Source organism: Hevea brasiliensis, chromosome 7 (genome assembly GCF_030052815.1).
Source record: "Hevea brasiliensis isolate MT/VB/25A 57/8 chromosome 7, ASM3005281v1, whole genome shotgun sequence".
Classification (NCBI taxonomy): domain Eukaryota; kingdom Viridiplantae; phylum Streptophyta; class Magnoliopsida; order Malpighiales; family Euphorbiaceae; genus Hevea; species Hevea brasiliensis.
The window spans coordinates 15,574,948-15,593,383 of NC_079499.1; the positions used below are offsets into that span (position 1 = coordinate 15,574,948).

The 18,436-nt window shown below is 33.4% G+C and overlaps 1 protein-coding gene across 2 annotated transcripts; it reads right to left on the minus strand.

The window, feature by feature from the left end:
* Nucleotides 1-7,184: 7,184 nt before the first annotated feature.
* LOC110671313 (NEDD8-activating enzyme E1 regulatory subunit AXR1) lies at nucleotides 7,185-18,436 on the minus strand. 2 transcript variants are annotated; one of them, XM_021833735.2, is made up of 15 exons: nucleotides 18,276-18,436; nucleotides 17,238-17,410; nucleotides 16,993-17,156; nucleotides 16,435-16,545; nucleotides 15,986-16,065; nucleotides 15,755-15,905; nucleotides 15,563-15,656; nucleotides 11,101-11,189; nucleotides 10,161-10,234; nucleotides 9,882-10,044; nucleotides 9,149-9,234; nucleotides 8,153-8,236; nucleotides 7,865-8,045; nucleotides 7,602-7,697; nucleotides 7,185-7,503 (listed from the first exon to the last, which is right to left on the minus strand). In XM_021833735.2, the coding sequence occupies exons 1-14, from the start codon at nucleotides 18,311-18,313 to the stop codon at nucleotides 7,614-7,616; spliced, it is 1,572 nt and encodes a 523-aa protein (XP_021689427.2). In that variant the 5' UTR covers nucleotides 18,314-18,436; the 3' UTR covers nucleotides 7,185-7,503; nucleotides 7,602-7,613. The 2 variants fall into 2 exon arrangements, with proteins under 2 accessions (XP_021689427.2, XP_058006019.1); XM_058150036.1 differs by lacking the exon at nucleotides 10,161-10,234 and having other exon boundaries at nucleotides 9,882-10,025.

Below are 18,436 nucleotides of genomic sequence, written 5' to 3' on the forward strand. Positions count from 1 at the left end.
AACTTAATGGGTTGTAGAGTAATCAAATAACATACGAAAGTAGGTTTGATTATTTTAGAAAACACTTTGATTTGCTTGAAAAAGAAATCAAAGGAATTTAGAATTAATCACCTTCAAACTCTATTTTTCCCTAAAAATTGGAATGCCCAATACAAATCCCAATTAATTTATGCATAAACCCCCAACTCTGGAATCACTTTTAACATAATTAGACTTTTATTTAAATTACCCATTATTAATTTAGTTTAATTGCAAACTAGATTTAGAATTTATTTGCTTGCTCTTTACATATTCCAATTAGATTAATCAATTTACTTCGCTCATTTACATTTACCATTCATTCATTAATCATTAGCCCAAATAATTGCTTCATTCATAGTTTGGTACTCAAACTGCAAATCCTCGTGGGAACGATACTTGATTCATCACTTTATTACTTGAGACGACCCGTATACTTGCGGATTCGCCACATCATCCAATAAATAATATATGACAATTATTTATGTAATATATCTCACAATATGTAGGAACAAAAATTTTATAACTTCTATCACACCACATAATTAAATTACACTTAGAAGATTGTATTCCAAACCTTTTACACAATTGACATGCCACATCACACCTCTAGCACTAAATTTCATCGGAATTTAGTTTGCAATAGGATTGCCAAAAATTGAAAGTTTATTTTTTTTAATTGTTAAAATTAAAAATACGTGATAAATTTGTAAAAAAAAGTATTTCATTATAAATAGACCATTCATTTATCAATATAGTCTATATACGTGATAACTTTGAGATGAATCTACAATAATTTTATTAGTTAGGGATCAAATTCAAACGTATTCTTCTCTTATTAAAAATATATATAATAGCAATTCGTAATCTTTATATATCAAGCAACTGAATGTATAATTAAATTTAAATATTGTAATATAACAATTGTATATAAACATATTTATGTACTGATTTTTTCGACAAATAAGAATTTTAAATTTATATAAAAATTAAGATTAATTTAAATAATAAAAAAAAATAATTGTCAAAAATAAAAATAATGAAGGATATTTTTAAAAATCCAAATATTTTCCTCTCCTTCATACATTTATATATATTATAATTATATAAAGTATAGATTATAGTTTATTATAGATAGATAATAGATTAATTGTATTTTTTTATTTTTCACTTATTAATTTCTTATTTTAATTAATTACCTCTCATAAAATTTTATATTTAATTAAAGTTATAATATAAGTAGAATTAAGAATTTTAAATTTATTTAAGCATTAAAATTAAATTAAATAATAAAAATAATGACAATTAATTTGAATAATGGAGGGCATTTTTTACAAAAATAATGTTCTCTTCCTTCCCTTCCCACATTTATAGATAGATAGATAGATAGATAGATAAACGCAATTGATTTTATTGTAAGTAATTAAAATTATGCAAAATAAATTATATGTTAAAAAATTTCTCATTTTATTTATTTGTATTAATAATTATTTATTAATAAAACTGAATAATTTCATTAGAATTAAATATTTTATTCTAATGGTAAAGATGAGACTATTCTTAGAAAAAAATAGATTAAATATTACAAGCAAATGTTAATATTCAAATTCATTTTATTATGAATTTGACTCGAAATGTAGGTTGAAAATTTAATTAATAATTAATAATTATTTTATATTAATATATAAAATTCTTTTTATTATATATGTACTAGGAAAGTCAAATCTGAGTCTCTAGAATTTTATATAAGTTATTATTGGGCTATGTCCAATGTTACAATACAATTTAAGTTAATAGAAAAAAAATAATTTTTATATATATTGAAAGAAAAATATAGATAAAAAAAAATTGGTATTGTTAAATTTAAATGATAATTCATGCTCACTCTTAATAGAAAAGAAAATTGCATAAAATCTTCTCAATAATCGAGATCTAAATTGGATCAAATTGAATCGAATAATAACAAAATTAAACTGAATTGAAATCTCAAGTAACGAATTGAATTCAAACAAAACATTGAAAACTAAAAATTTAACTATGCTTAATTTGATTATGATTCATAGCCAGAACAGAAAGCAAATTGGCCTCGAGCACCACTGAACCGAATTGGACACAAGCACTATACCATGTACTCATAAATAAGTAAAATTTTCTTTTAAATATGAATAATAAATCTTAGGAGGGACTATTTACACCACTCAATATGTTTAGGACCACAACCAAAATAAGGAAGGGATTAAAATACTTTTAAATTTAAATATTAGTTATTTATAAATAATGTAAACAAAATTATGGCAATCTAATTTAAAATTATTGCCATATTTATTCTATATTTTCCTATACTTATTAGTCCATTATAAAAGAAAATAAAATTTTAAGAAAATTTTAATTAAATTAAAATTTTAAAAATAATTTAATTAAAATAAAATAAACTTTGTAGCCTATACCTTTATTCATGATGAATTAATAATTCTATAGATTAAACAGTTAAGGCATAGAGATAATAAATAATTAACAAGAATATGCAATTAACATGAAATTTAAATTTGGGCGGTAGATCCTACCACACATATAAGGCAAACAAATAAGAGAATTTAATTTCTTTAAAATAATACTTACGTAAAAGAGATAAAATACAAAGCTTTTAAAGTTATAGCTTAATCAGAATAGAGATATTATAGGAGTTTATATATATTGCTCAAAGGAAAAGAGAGGGTGGTAATGACTTAGAGAGATAGAACGGATGGAGCCTCTAGGATCTAAATTCTTAGAGCTTCAACTGTAACTTTGTGAAAGTGCTTTAAAGTGAAATGATTGGTGAGCCAAGTAAGGTCTGCAGGCCATTGCAGAAAGGACTTGAGCAAACTATAGCCGTGTGGAGAGTAGCAGAACAAACATGTGAGGTCTGCAGACTGCTGCAAAAAGGACTTAGGCGAGTTGTATCTTTTCTGTAGGAGGAGATGCTTTATATTGTAGCCATGTCAAAAGCTACAAGAAAGGAATTGGGTGAACTGTAGCCATGTGGATAAGTTGCAGGACAAATTACTTTACTTTTTACATTTTTACTATTTTTTTAGGATGATGTTACGTCAAGGACGATGTTTGATGAAAGAGAAGATGTGAAATAGTCATCTTCGTTGTCATTTTCAAGGTTGACTGTGTCAAAAGTGAAACTTGCTTTGCTGGATGAGGTAGAGGCTTTAGACCCGTTCACAGCGAAATATTCTTCTTCAGTTTTTTCTTAGGCTAAAACAAAGCTTGCATGATACTTTTAAGCAAAAAAATGTAAACTCAGAGGTAAGCTGGAGTTGCTATTGTTTTGATTGCTTTAAAAAAACCATTCATCAACAATTGCTTTGGAGTCTTTTTAATCTGAACTCTATTCTAGACTATCTCATTCGTGAATTCAGGAGTTCCAGTTGATTCTAAAGCGAAGCTTAACTCTAACTTCTCCAAACAAAAGTAAAAAAACCCCTCCTTCAAGCCAGTTAAGACCAACACCCAAAAATCTCATTGTCCCTAGAATACCTTGTTTCAAAGAGAAATTGATAAACTAGAAAGCCATGACCCTTCCACTTCTCAAAGCCCCAAAACCTCAGAACAACAGTTTCAAGAGTGGTTAGCATCAATAGTCAATTCCTGCCTGAGTCCCTAAAAAGATGCTGTCGCAGAATTAGCTTTTAAAAATATTAAAAAAGGGATTGTTTTTTGTAAACCAAAGCCTCTTTCTCAATCAAAACTTGTTTCTCTTTTCCCTACAAAATTGCTAACCTCAAAAAAGCCAATGATCTCATAAATTTTTTCTCAAACTATTGGTCTTCGTTCTCCATATTCTTCAAAGGACTCTTATCAAACGATTTTAATTATTGAAGATGATTTTTATAATACTAATCGACTCTTTCTATAGCAGAATTATTTTGTGCTTGGCACTACAACCCTTGAGATAATTCCAAAGATCCAGCATATTTGAAATCAACTCCACAAAAATTATAACTCTTCCTTGAAAATGCCTCCACCCCAAATTACTTGACTTGAATAATACAAAAAGTTATCCATCTTATGGAATGGGGACAAGACCTTTTATTCCCTAAAAAGTTCCAAGCCAAATTTGGCCAAAGCTTCCCTGCCCTTTATGCATGCATTTCATATCATTGTTTAGGTATAATTTTACAATTAATTTATCCTTGTTTATAGTTTTTATAGTAAATATTAGCCTTTATTAGTTAATTTTAACTTTTTTACTTTTCTTAGTTTAATTTATAGAATTTATTTATTTTATAAGTTAAAATATAGAAAATTTTGGTGATATTTTCATTAGAGCAGCCATTTGGAAGAAATTAGAGCTGAATTGTGAAGTTTTAAAGAGAAAATAAATTGAAGTTAAGTTTTAAAGAAATAGAAAATTGCACAACCTATAACACAACTTGTGTAACTTATGTCGCAAGTTGTGTTGCAGTTAGCAATCTCAGGCCGAAAGCTGCAAAAGTTTAGACATAATCTCATTTAGCCTATGTTGATGCACCTGATAAATTTCAGAATTTGTCCAGAAAGTTGCACAACTTACAACACAAACACAATACAACCCGATTCAGTTTGTGTCATTTTAATGAAAATGCTGATGTGATAATTTTTCTCCTCTGACCTAATACCTCATCTTTTCTTCATCTTTTGTCTTTTTAACCCATTTTAGGGTAGACCCATGAGGGATATGAAAGGCATCTTTTTCTCTTTCTTACCCTAAGGAGAAAACTAAGGATTTTTGCTAGAAAGCAAGGAAGAGAGAAGACATCTTGGATCGGGTTGCAGCAGCGAAGAGGATGTCTTCTCTAGCGTTCTAGCAGCTGATTCTTCACCATTTTTACTGAGTTTTTCTTTCTCTTAGCTAGATTTCATTTCTTCTTCATTTCTCTATTTTGGTTTGTCTTGAAACCATGATTGGTGAGTAAACTTTGAGATTCTAGGGATGGATATGTAAATATTGCCTTGTATTGTGATTTTTGAACTAATTTAGCTATTTAAATGAGATTTGCTCCATTTTTTATTTATTGCTTTTGAGCTTATTGTCTTACTTGATGAAAGGGCTCTCATTAAGTTAAGTTTTAATCCTTTATAGATGAACTGAAAAGTGAATGTTTAGGATAGATAATCTTGCAATAAACTTGATTTTCTTCGTGTTAGAAATAAGCTAAGAAGATTAAGAGGACTTTTATAATCAATTAAAGTTTTAAATGAGTTTTTATCAGGTTTGAAATACCGTAAAAAGAGAGTTTGATTTGGTGAAAATCAATTTTGAAATGCTTGAGAGATGTTTCAAAGAACTAAGAATTGATTTCCTTCAAAAATTGTAAATTTCATGTGTTTTGCTAAATTAGGGATAAACCACACGCAAGTAATGTTAAAAAACTCTATTTCTAGAATCACTTTAATTCTTATTGAAATTAGATTTAAATCATCCCAAATTTGTAATTAGTAATTTCATGTTAAGTTTTAGTCATTTAGTTCAATTAATTTAATTAATTATTTGATTTACTTTAAATTCCTCGAATATTAGTTTTATTTTCAATTTCATTTTTAATATCTTTAAATTTTGACATTCTAATTAGTTTATTCATTTAATTCAAATTTAAGTACAATTTTTTGTAGGAATGATATTTTTAAATTTATACTATATTGATCTGTGTACTTGTGAAAGCCATTTCATAGCAACATCAAATTCTTTGAAACCGCGTGTGCACTGCAAATGAAGAGATCTTTCAATCGATGATTCTTTTTGCTTTAAAGTTCTTTGTCCTATGAATTCTTTTGTGGGAATATGGATTTAAAATTGATCCTTTGCTCCAGGGAGCCATCCTGATCAGAAAATTCAAAGATAAACAGTGGTCTAAATTTTCACATTTTCACTATCAGCATGCAAGACAAGAAAGCACCATTTCAACCTTAACAAAGTTGCAAGACAGAAGGGACTAAACCAAGATATGAGCAAAAGCCGTAGAACTAAGCAGACCGGATGGTGGTTTGAAGAAAAGTAGCCTATAGCACTGGTGAGAATGGAAGGCAACAATGACTCTGATCATCGGCATCACATTCGCACCCAACCTTCTCACCAACACCGTCAAACAGAAACAGCAACCCTTACCCTCTGGCCAAATGGAAGCAGTGAAACACAGAAACAACCCACAGAAGCAATCCACAGAAGATTAAATTAGGAAGCAGCCTCAATCCTCACCATTTTAGCACAAAAATTCTGCTATTTAACAACATGCACCACTCTAATAAAAGAGATTATGTACATCCCAACTGACGGTGGGGAGGATAAAACCCACAGCCGGTCGAAGGGAGGAGCCTCCAGCCCAAAGGGGCAAGAAGAGCCACGAAAAGGCCAGGAAATAAACTCCAAACGAGCAGAGATCTAACCTAGATGAGCAGTTTTTTAACTCACTCTCAACTTGACGGTCCTAATGGACTTGAAAAATATTTCTGAGGTTTTTTCTCACTCTAAACTTGACACTCTTAATGGACTTGAAAAATATTACATTTTGCACTATATTTGTAGAGACCACCTAATGAAATTAAAATATACACTAGAAAGGGTTCATAACATTCAAATGCACCCACTAAATTTCAAAAGCATTTTTTTCTTCCTCTAGTCCTTTACATATCCAAATCTTAATTCCAAGGATTCAAATTTGGCTTCCAATACTTGATTTATGTCAGTTTAGCTAACAGCTCTAATCTGAAACCAACACATCTAGCGATGGAAGTGAACATGTATCCTAGGCACCTTGGAAGGACTGGCCATCGGTTTGGTCCAAGCCAATTCCAAGCTAAAACCAGCACTTCAAATCCTGGGGAGGGAGTGAATCACAATCGGACAGTGGTTCCAGTTCCTACCCAGTTTCGATCCAGCTCAAAGGCAATTCCAATTCCGGTTTTTAATGGTTTCAATTCCAATTCAACAATGGTTTGATCCATATAGCTCTCTAAAACTGCCACATGTATTATATATATATATATATATATATATATATATATATATATATATATATATAGTTTGAACCAGACCAAAACCGGCAGTTCAAACCGCCAGTTCTGATTCAGGGCTAGGGGAGGAGGACCAAAACTGGCCCCCTGCAGCTAGTCCGATTAAAAAGAGCCAGGAGGGTAGATAGTTAAAATCATTACTCTCTTTACTAAGGTGGTTCAATGTGAATAAATTCTACGATACCAAATGAAAACGCAGCAGGAATATGACGACTAGCATATCCTTTTCGCTGAAAAGAGAAAGCAAGTCTTTCAGATATTACCTTCTCTCTCTTTTTTTTTTTTAAGTTTCACATCAATGACTAGATTACAAAAACGTTCATATCAAAGAACCCTGCCTAAATACTGTGCGCCTCGCAATGATGCAAAGAATGCCTCCTCTATACGATGTAATGAAGCCGCACCAGCAAAAAGGTCAACCATTCCATCACTTGAAGAGAGGATCTGCAAATAGAAACCAGAACAGCAAATATAAAGCCTCAATAAACAGTAGAAACTGTGGCTGTAAAGTTGTTGCATTCATGGAAGATGAAAGAACTTACTTCCGAAGCATTCTAAAGTGCCAACAATTGAGACTTGTGATCAATGCCATTGAATATGAAAGTCCCAGAAATAGGAACAAATTGTCTTGTTATTAGCTGTCATGAACAAAATAAATGCATCAGGAATGTGACAGAGTGACATCAAGATTAGCTTCAAAAAACCAAAATTTTAAAATGTTTTCCCCCTGATAAAAACCTTGAAGTGACAGAATAGTCATCATTATTCATGGCTCAATAATAAACTATGCTTAGACAAAACGGACCTTGATCACTTCTTGTGATGCAACTCCCCCTATGAAGGCTGCTACTGCATGGAGCTCTGAAGCACCAAACCGGCACATTTCATTTATAAGGTCCTCTGTCAAGGGTGATCCGTTGCAACCCAAGTCACTCAGGAGACCAACAGCTGTAGTTTTTAGTCGAGATATATCCTCATCCATTTCACTATAAGATGCCAATCAGAGAGTTACACAAATATAACTCAATTTATTAGTCCAATAAAGTAAATGTTCGGAGAAGAGAAAGTCACTGTCCAGGTTATCAGGTATTACCCATCAAATTGCCCTGGAAAACTGTTATAATTAGCAGTAAAACGGTCAACAGCTCGCAGCAAAATATAAAAGCCCATGGCCACACTGCAACACAAGCAAATAGAAAATATAATTCTACATTGAAAACAAACAGCTCTTAGATAATTTAGTATGCAGCTCATTTGTTGTCTCACATGGAACTTGGTGGATTTTTTTTTTTTTTTAAATTCTCTTCAAAAAGAAGAAGAAACGAAGGCAAAACATACAATTTCTCTACTTAAGATAGTTGCTTAGGATTCAACTTCTAAAAGAAGTCATTACACTAAGAAGAACCACACATTATATAATTAAGGAGAGAAGAGAGGAAAAGGGAGATAGGGGGGAGGGGGGTGTGGGGTTTTGAGGTGAGGGTGGCGGTGGGTGGAAGTAGAAAGCAATAAGGAATCCAAACTACACATTTAATCTAATAAACAGAATACACCTACAGGAATCTGCAAAATAAATGTTCCATCCCTAAAAGAGCAGGGAAAACTGATTGTGCTGATCCTCATTTATGATTGCTGGATTTCCAAATTTCCCAACACAAGTCTTCTACTACATTTTGGGATTGAGTTGCACCGTAATGGAGGGACGGGAAATGCGAATGTATGGGAACATGAAAATTTAGTTGTGCATCAAACTGTTCATCAAATATTAAAAACAGATTCATGCATAAAAAGGCCATAAACTGATAATTGATCATCATTTCTCGAAAAACATGTTGAAGAGGAGATCCCAAAAAAAATAATGATAAAATAAAAGGTTTCATTCACAATTGAAAATCATTTGAAGCCCAATGAGCAAATATAAGGAATAAAAAAAAATCAAAACGAATAAACCCCATTACATCTAACCTAATTGAAAACCATGAATTTTTCCTCTTTGCATATCAACCTCAAACCTTCAAGTTACGAAATATACATTGCACTACATGTGCTATCTGAAATGTGAAATTGCACACGATAAACTCAAGGTCACCTGTAATCCTCATCAGTTAAATACTTCTGCAACTGCGGAAGGGAAGGATTGCTGAACTCATCCTCAAGAAGGCGATACCTGCAAACCTACAAAAGTAAAGTTTGAAACCCTCACTACAAAAGCCAGTCAACAATAATAACAATAGCCTACCTAAAGGGGTAACGCATGATTTCAAACAAATGCTGTCATGTAACACAGTGGTCATTATTTAATGGGGAAAAAATGGAGGGGCATCTTTATCATCAAGGCCTGTAAGTAATGAGCACTAAAAAATTTGCAAGAGTAACGGAGCAGCTGTTCCATATGGGTAATGTCATTCAGTAATGATAACAGCCTCTATCATGCACATCCATTACTTAACAGCAATGGGCCAATGGCCATTACCAAGTTCACTTTTTTGGAGCCAATCCAGCTCTTTTCCTACTTTTGCAGCCACAAGTTCTTCGCTTTCTTTTGCCCTAAATCAACTCATATCACTCAACATGAAATTTTCACTTTACGCTTTGTCTTAACACCCTCCTAGGCTCTCTTTTTTAGTGATAAGGTTAGATCTTTAATCTTCCTTAGTTTTGCAATCATTACCTAAGTTGACTGATACTTCAAAAATCAACATAAACCTGGAAACTATTCACCACTTACATATAAATGGATAGTCAACAACCAACAAAGAAAAACATTAATCAAAAAGCGTACAAAACTTTAATAGCTAATAAATTGTACCTTAAAAACTTACCTTTAGTTTTCTAGCATTTTTGCAGAAGCTTTTTATCATTGTCTTTGAGATGCCATCAGGATCTCTACCAATTTTCTTCAGTATATTCTTCACCCTTTGCTCTATAACAAGATAATCAGCCTCAGCTTTTGCTTGGTAGATCTTCTGCAAATTTACATAGAGCCTGCCAAATTTTTTATATAATTCTTATCCAAGGAAATTACTTGATTCTTTTTTTTCCGTAAGAATTTTAATTAAAATATAAAATAGAGATGGATTCTAGACAACTTAGCCACTCACTCAGTTGAAGATGTCATATCTGGAATTGAACCCTCAAGCGGTGCCTCCCCACCACCTTCGTTAACAATAAACTCCTAGAAATATGCACAACTTAGGAAAATAAAAATCACAAAAACTGGAGAGTGATCACAAGGATATACAACTTGACGGAATCATGGAACTAGATCCATTCTTATATAACTAAGTAGCTGCAATCCCTCTAAATTAATTTACGAATCTACAAATAGACCATGAAAAGCATCTACTGCCAATTTCAATCTCCCAATAGTCCCTTTTTCTATTCTTTATAAAAAAAATTAAAAAAAAAAATCAACTGCACCGTCCAAGCACTATGTCACTTAAGAACTATTTTGAGAATAAGTTAGGAAGGAAAGTTTGGAGGTATAATGAAAGCAGACATTGTAGGGGGGCCAAAGTTATTTTCACTGTTCTTGCATGGTTGGAGAGAAAATAGAAGAGTGAAAGTCAGAATAAAACCATTTTATGACAGTAAACTCGTAATTATATCCTCAACATCTCAATTGGTTTGTAGTAAACTAGAAGGAAAAAATGTTATTCAAGTTTTTCACCCCATTTTACCCCAAATTTGGGGTGAAATATTTGGTGGGATCCATCCACCTATTTGCACCACATTTTCACCTCATTTTATTCATCTCATTAACTCCCTCACATACAATTGAAAATGATATCTTTTCAAAGTTCTCTCCCCTCGTATTCACTTCTTCCCAAGCATGAATGTTTGCATAATCATTGTTGACAACACCTTTTCAATAATTGGGCATAATTCAAACACATAAAAAAGTTAGACAAAACTTTCACCAAAAGTAATAATTTCCTGAGACCATGCAACAAAAACAATGACTGGTAATCCAAAATTCTCCACCAATCACATGATAATTGGCTTTCCCCAGACAAGTTAAGCTAAGTGATAATTTGTCACCTTTAAAGCAGCTAGCATCACCCAAAATTGTGAAGAATTAGAATCAACTTCAGTACAGCTATCACTAATTATCTGCTGCAGATCCAGACCTACGATGAGAGAGAGAGAGAGAGAGAGAGAGAGAGAGAGAGAGGGGAGAGAGAGTTGAAGAAATTAGCCAGCATTCACATGGAATAAAATGATATTTTTTAATGCCCACCACTAAAACATACATCTCTAACAGATAAAATAAATGTAAAATTAGAGAACAATAAAATAAATTAAAAATAGATTAAAAAAGAACTCTCCATGCAACAACATTTAGAACTTGCCAAGTGACATAACACTATTTCTATTTTATTACAATAGAATACTGTTTATTTGAACCGTATTCCGCAATGTAAGCCAAACCCATCCCAAGATGCAGCAGAACAAAGTGGTGTAACAGGAATACCTGGCCTATTGCTGTTTCTACATGTGAAACAAATGTGCATGGAAATGCAATCTAACTCTCCACTCCTTTTTTTTTTTTTTTTGGGTATAAAAAAGAATGTGTAAAAAGCCTTCTAATCAGAATACCTAACATTACAAATGCATATACAAGCATTAGCAAAAAGAAAACATTCAGCTTATCTCAACCAACTAGTTTGTACGATTATCTGATGCAGATTTGTAAGTGTCAAGAAAGGTCAGATTCAAGGACCTCAAAACATCCACGTCTGCTTCATTTAAAGGATAGAAAAACTTGATAGCTTAATTATCAGAGTTTGATTGACTGGGATCAAGGGTGCTTTTCAATTTTAGATTGTCGAGTCACTAGATGTAATCCATAAGGAATCTAGAACATGCTACTCAAAAAGTCTTCAACTTCTCACCAAGAAAAATGTGACATTTAGTCATCAATAAAATGCCAGTTCCAAGGCCTTTATTTACCATTCCATGTCCTAAAAGTTTCTGTAGAGAAAATGGATTAGGTTTAACTCAACCCTAAAAGCTAACTCAAAGGAAAAGAAGTGCCCAAGACTTTATAAATGACACATTACCTCTATCCCAAACCGATATGAAATATTAACACACCTCATGAAACACTTATGGGAGGCCCAACATCAGTTGAAAAGGCTCTAATACCATCTTAAGAAAATGGATTATGCCTAACTCACTCCCAAAAACTAACTCAAAGGAAGAGGATTACCCATATTTTTATATTTCGCACTCTTAACTTATGCCCAGTCGATGTGGGACAATACATCCCCCTCACACCTAGGCATCAATGTCTAAAGTATAAAGTTTGCAGGACTGAACATCTATAGGTGGCCCAACATCAAAACAAGGGTTAGCTCTGATACAATATGAAATTCTCTGACTTGAAATGTAAAAGAATGTCTGCAAGGTCCATGTGTTGAGTTTGGGGTTACTCCACCAAAATGATTTAAGCTAATTTGGCTCCGCTTCCCTTGCTATATATTCTCTTTCAATTTTTTGTTTATAATCGATGTGAGATTCTAACACTACTCCCTAAGATGCAACTGGACTTGATTCAAATTTATAAGTCTAGTCGTCACTTGAACTACATGCGATGGCCCATCTAGAGTTTGGACTCTTCTTTTGTAGCTTGACTCTACAAATCTAGTTCTTTTTACTAGCCCATATATCCACTTGAGTTTGGCTCGTTGCTGCACTGCCTACCAGGCTTTTTTGAGTCCCAAATTGTGGCCTACTCTAATACCATGTGAAGAAAATGAAATGAGCCTAATTCAACCCAAAAGCTAGCTCAAGGGAGAAGTGCCCAAGGCTTTATAACAGGCAAATTACCCCTATCCCAAACCGATATGGTATATCAACAGTTTATATGTCAAAATTGCTCGCATGTTTTTCAGAATATGGAATTCAGTAGGAATTATTGCAGAACCAGTCAACAAATTTTTAAGGTTAAATTATTTCAATGTTCTTCCAAGGTGGGTGGACATGCATTCCCATCCTAAGATCCCATTCATTTATCTCAATTTTCTTCTATCATTTCCCATGCTGGATCAGTTTTGGTATCAGAACTGGGAAGGCTGGCGGTCAACAACTCAGAAAGACATGATTTACTGCTAGATTACTCAGAAACTCAGTAACCTAACCCCTCTAACTGAATTGTTATTTTGGTAATAAAAGAGGGCAGCATATCTAGTAAAACACCTAAAATTGTGTCGACTAGTAGGCTCATTAAAGAAAAAGTTGGAAGTTATTTACCATCTAACAATTATCAAGAGGCAAATTCTTCAACTGTAAACAATGCTTTTGACAACTAGCAGAAAACAACAGACTGTAAGAAACAAATGGAAATGGAAATGGAAACAAGTAAAGAGAGTATCCAAGAAGAAGTTGAAGTGGCATCTGCTTTCATTGCTGAGAAAAACCAGCAATTGTTGAAAGGCACACAACCCAGCGACTAAGATAAACTTAATTTGATTCAACAAAACCTTAATCCTAAATCCATGGATCATTTTCCTAGTAAGATAATGAAGTTTATAGCAATGTCTTGCAGAAGGATATCAAGAATGAGGCAAAGAACTCCATGAAAGTTCCAACACAAAAAAATGCCGTCACCGATTTTGTTATTCCTACAAAATGCCCTTGACATTCATGAATATGAAGAGTACTTTTTACCTTTTCGTTTTCCCCAGCTAGAAGAGAATGATGCAAAGTCATAAAGTAAGAAAGTCCAGAATCAAGGACTTCAAAATTTAGATATTTACTACAAAACTTAGAAAGTTTGATTTATGAGAGTTGGATTTACAAGGATTGAGTATGTTATACATTTACATTAGTCACTAAATGCAGTCCATACGGAGTCTCTAGAATAAATCAGTCAAATGAATATTTTAGTTTTTCATTTTCATTAAATGTGATATTTATAACCAATACATGTATCTATTAGGTACATACAAGTGTTGAAAGATATGTATGAAGGAGCAACTACTATTGTGCGCACAGTGGGAGGGGACACAAGAGATTTTCCGATCTCAATTGGATTATACCAAGGATCAGCTATAAGCCCTTACCTTTTTACATTAGTTTTAGATGAATTGACGAAACATATACAAGAGAGTATTCCTTAGTGCATGATGTTTGCGGATGATATTGTTCTGATAGATGAGACGCGAGAAGTCAATAGAAAGCTAGAGTTTTGAAAAAGCACTCTAGAGTCAAAGGGCTTGAAGTTAAATAGAACGAAGACAGAATACATGCATTGCAAGTTCAGTGAAGGCTAAACTGATGATAGGGAAGGAGTTAGTTTAGATGAAGTAGTACTGTCCCAAAGTAATCACTTTAAATATCTCGGCTCAGTATTTCAAGTAGATAGGGGATATGAGGAGGATGTTAGTCATAGGATTAAAGCCGGATGGTTGAAGTGGAGACGTGCTACGGGAGTTTTATGTGATCGCAAGATTCCCAATAAGTTAAAAGGAATATTTTACCGTACAGGCATACGACCGGCTATGTTATATGGTAATGAGTATCGGGCACTGAAGGAGTCGTAGCGTCTAAGATAAGAGTTGCAGAGATGAGAATGTTAAGGTAGATGAGTCGCCATACTAGACTAAATAAAGTCCGTAATGAGAGTATTAGATAAAAGGTAGGAGTGGTGCCAATTAAGGATAAGTTGAGAGAAGGGAGATTGAGGTGTTTTGGTCATGTGAAGTGTACACATACGAAGACTCTAGTTAGACAAGTAGAGCACATTAGGTTAGAGGATAGAAAAAAAGAGGTAGACCTAAATTGACTTCAAGGAGAGTAGTACAACATGACCTAAAAACATTACAAATTTCTGAGGATTTAACCCAAAATCGTTTAGAGTGAAGAAAGCGAATCCATATAGCCGACCTCAATTTTTTGGGATAAAGGCTTAGTTGAGTTGAGTTGAGTTGTATTCAGTTCTGAGGTTTGAATTTATTAGTCTAAGGACCACTTTGCTTCAGTGGTTATAGTTAGATGTTGGTGGTTGGCAATAAAATGTTAGCAGTTAGAGGCTAGCAATTGAAGGGCCAAAGGCTGACAACTAGAAATCCAACCTTTTAGCATTACAATTATAACTTTGAATAGCTAACCGCTTATGTTTGAAAAACCTGCTCCAATCGCTCTGTTTACTAAACATCCTAAACCAACAGATGGAAGCCCAAACACCAAGCTAGCTCAAAAATGCTCAACCAAACAGGCTCTAGATCTTAAAAGCTCTAGGAGTACGTACGAAAGGTTTTGAGAAATGCTTCAGAGAAATTGAAAAATAAAAGGAATTAAGTTGGAACATGCAAAATCAGTTGCAAATTTTCTAGTATTAGAACTTATCATGGTGTGTACAAGGAAGCAAACTCCTCCTACCCTCATTCTTATTCAGAAACTCCATCCATTTATCTTAATTTTTCATTCTAATTCTATAGGCAGCACCAACAACATGTTCACAAAATTTAAATCCATGACTCTTACTATTTTTACTTACTAATTCCTCGAGGAGCAAATACTTTAAAGGAGGCCTCTATGGCTTCTTTATAGTTTTCTTCATCCGTTGCAACCATCCCAGCTTTGAGAAGCTCCTAAAACATTCAAGAGAACAATTAATTTTTAGATTCAAAAGCAAACCAAACAGACAAGATAAGAATTAAACAGACAAGATATGAATTAACACACAAACCTTGAACTGTTTTTTCTCATCCCTAGTTGATGGAAGGCTACCACCATGAGTTTTGGCCCACTCCTCAGCCATCTTGACAAGGATAATTACATATGGAGTGTGCTTATGTGCAACAGGATCTGCCACATTTAAGTCAATTGTTTCTGCAAAACTATAGCAGGTAACTACAGAATAAGAAACATGAAAATGTATTCATATGTTTCTCAGACACAACACACAAGTGGAGGTTACCTTTTGAGCTCAGGCCATGGGTTATTCAACCGAAGATCATCCAAAAAATGATCAGGCTTTGACTCGATCACTGTATGTTCCTGCAGCAAAGAAGAAAGGTCAATTTCTCACCCCTTGGATAAATAAATGATTCCTAGATATGATGATGGTAACATGTTTCCTACTTCAACAAATTTCTTTTTTTTTTTTTTTTAAATTCAACAGTTTGACTGCCCCTCATAATTGCATGCCCTTATAAGAATTTCAAAGTAATTTAATAACCAAGATATTGTCTAAGACCATTGTCTTTGAGGGAAATCAAATACAGATATACAGTGATAAAGGGCATTGTAGGTCATCCATCCAATGTGCATGCGCTTTCTTAAATAATGGTATGCTGATTAGAATACTTGTTTGGAGAAATGTCAAGGTAGTTGCAACGTTTCAACCACAAAGTTCTGACAAATTACCTTTACACTGACTCTAACAAACCCAGTAAGGCCATAGGAGCGTGCAAAAATCAACTTCACATTGGCCTCCCTACAAATTTTATCAAGCTTAACCATTGAATCTTCCACCAGCTGCAAGTGATATAAGGAAACCTCCATCAAAGATATTGCATATAAAGAAAAATAAACTATAAAACTCTTCACCAGAAATAAAGATTTCCAGTCATGAAACTAAAGGGATTTATTTCTAAAGGTTAGACATTGATTAAGGAACCATACAAGAACTTCAGAAATGAGGCAAAAATTCTGCTATTATGCCACGGATACACGCTTATGAATCTCAGAACACAAAGACATCAACAAGAAACTTATTATCAAAAATAATGTGAAAGGTTTGGGCAACATAAATATACAACTCTGTAAAAGCACACTGCAATACCAAGGATAGCACATTAAAGATAGTAAAACCAATATGATAAAACAAGATTCCAACAGATAAGCACAAAAATTCTATAATTTGGAAGCTTAATTTTCCCTTTAAGACAGAAATATTCCATCGATGAGAACAGCATTCCACACCTGAGTCGCTACTACTAATGTAAACTGAGAAAAAAAGGACGGATTTGTCTCGATTAATGCCTCAGGGTGCTCTTCTATAAACTTGGCTTTAACAGCATCATTTAGCTCTTGAAGAAATGCACACACACACTTTGCTTTTGATTGCCCCACACTTGATTCATCCACTACCAAAATTACGAGGCAAGATAAGCACAGAAAAAATAAATAAATATAAGTACACAGAATGCCAGATCAGAGAAACATACCCATGAAATTATTTCCAAGATCACTGACTTCAACTTTAGATCCATCAATCACTGTGATCGATCCAACCCCACCAAGAACAAGATTTTTTAATGTCTCAGAACCCGTAGGACCACAATTAAGCAAGCATATACTGGCTTTCTCTAGGGCTGCTTGTCCTTGCTCTCCCCATATCCTAAAATTTCAAACAAATACTAACTTGTTAAGTGGAAATTTTGAAAGCAAAATTTTTCACTCACCTCCATTTTCACGTTCATCATCTGCATTTATAAACTATGTGAATGATATATCTCTGTTTTATTTTGATCACCCTCACAGTAAGAAACTTGAAGCCAAAAGAACAAGGACACTTCAACAAAATAAGCAAACGTCCTATGGATTCAAGCATTCCAGCAATTCAAAAAACATCAAAAAGAGTAATCAATACAAATCCACCTTAGAAGACCCTAAAATGACTGCCATTGGCGAATAAATACGAGGTTAGTCAATACAAATCCATGAGATTCTGAATTAAACAGTTTATTCCAAAACACCACCCCTTCATTCCAAACCACTCTTATCAGAAGTAAATTTCTTGCTAAAGCTTCCCTTGCCAATTTGAATTTTAAAGATTAAATCTCCTCACATTTGTCTTTAAAAAAATAAATAAATAAATAAATAAATAACCCCCCACTAAAGTTCTACTCAGACTAACTCGGAACAAAGCCTCTATTTACATACTTCCTCCACCAAAACCAATTTCAGCAACTATTTTTTAAAAACTTTGATTCGGATAAGAAATTTATTCATCAAGGTAATATAGCGAGCTAAGTTTTGTAATGTTTAAGAACTCAATATCATTTTTCCTCCAAGCTAAAATTTTCCATTGAAACAAACAGAGATTAACAAAAGGCAACGAAATATCTCCCAAATAACCAAATTTGAGAGCTGTGATTTTACAAAGTTAGGGCAAGATAGAGCTAAGTTAAAGAAGAAGGGAGAGGATAAGGAGAAGGAAAAGGAAACAAAAACGAAGTGGGAAGGCAGAGAATCAACAGTACCTGAGTTGGCGATCGTATTTGGTTTTTGGTTCTGCCATTATTGAGTTATTGTTGGTCTCTGTAAAATCTGAGGTTTTTCAGCTGTCTAAGCTCGCTTGGTATCTACGCTAGATGTTACACAGGGAAGAAAGCGCTAGCGCTGGATTTGTGAAGTGGCATTC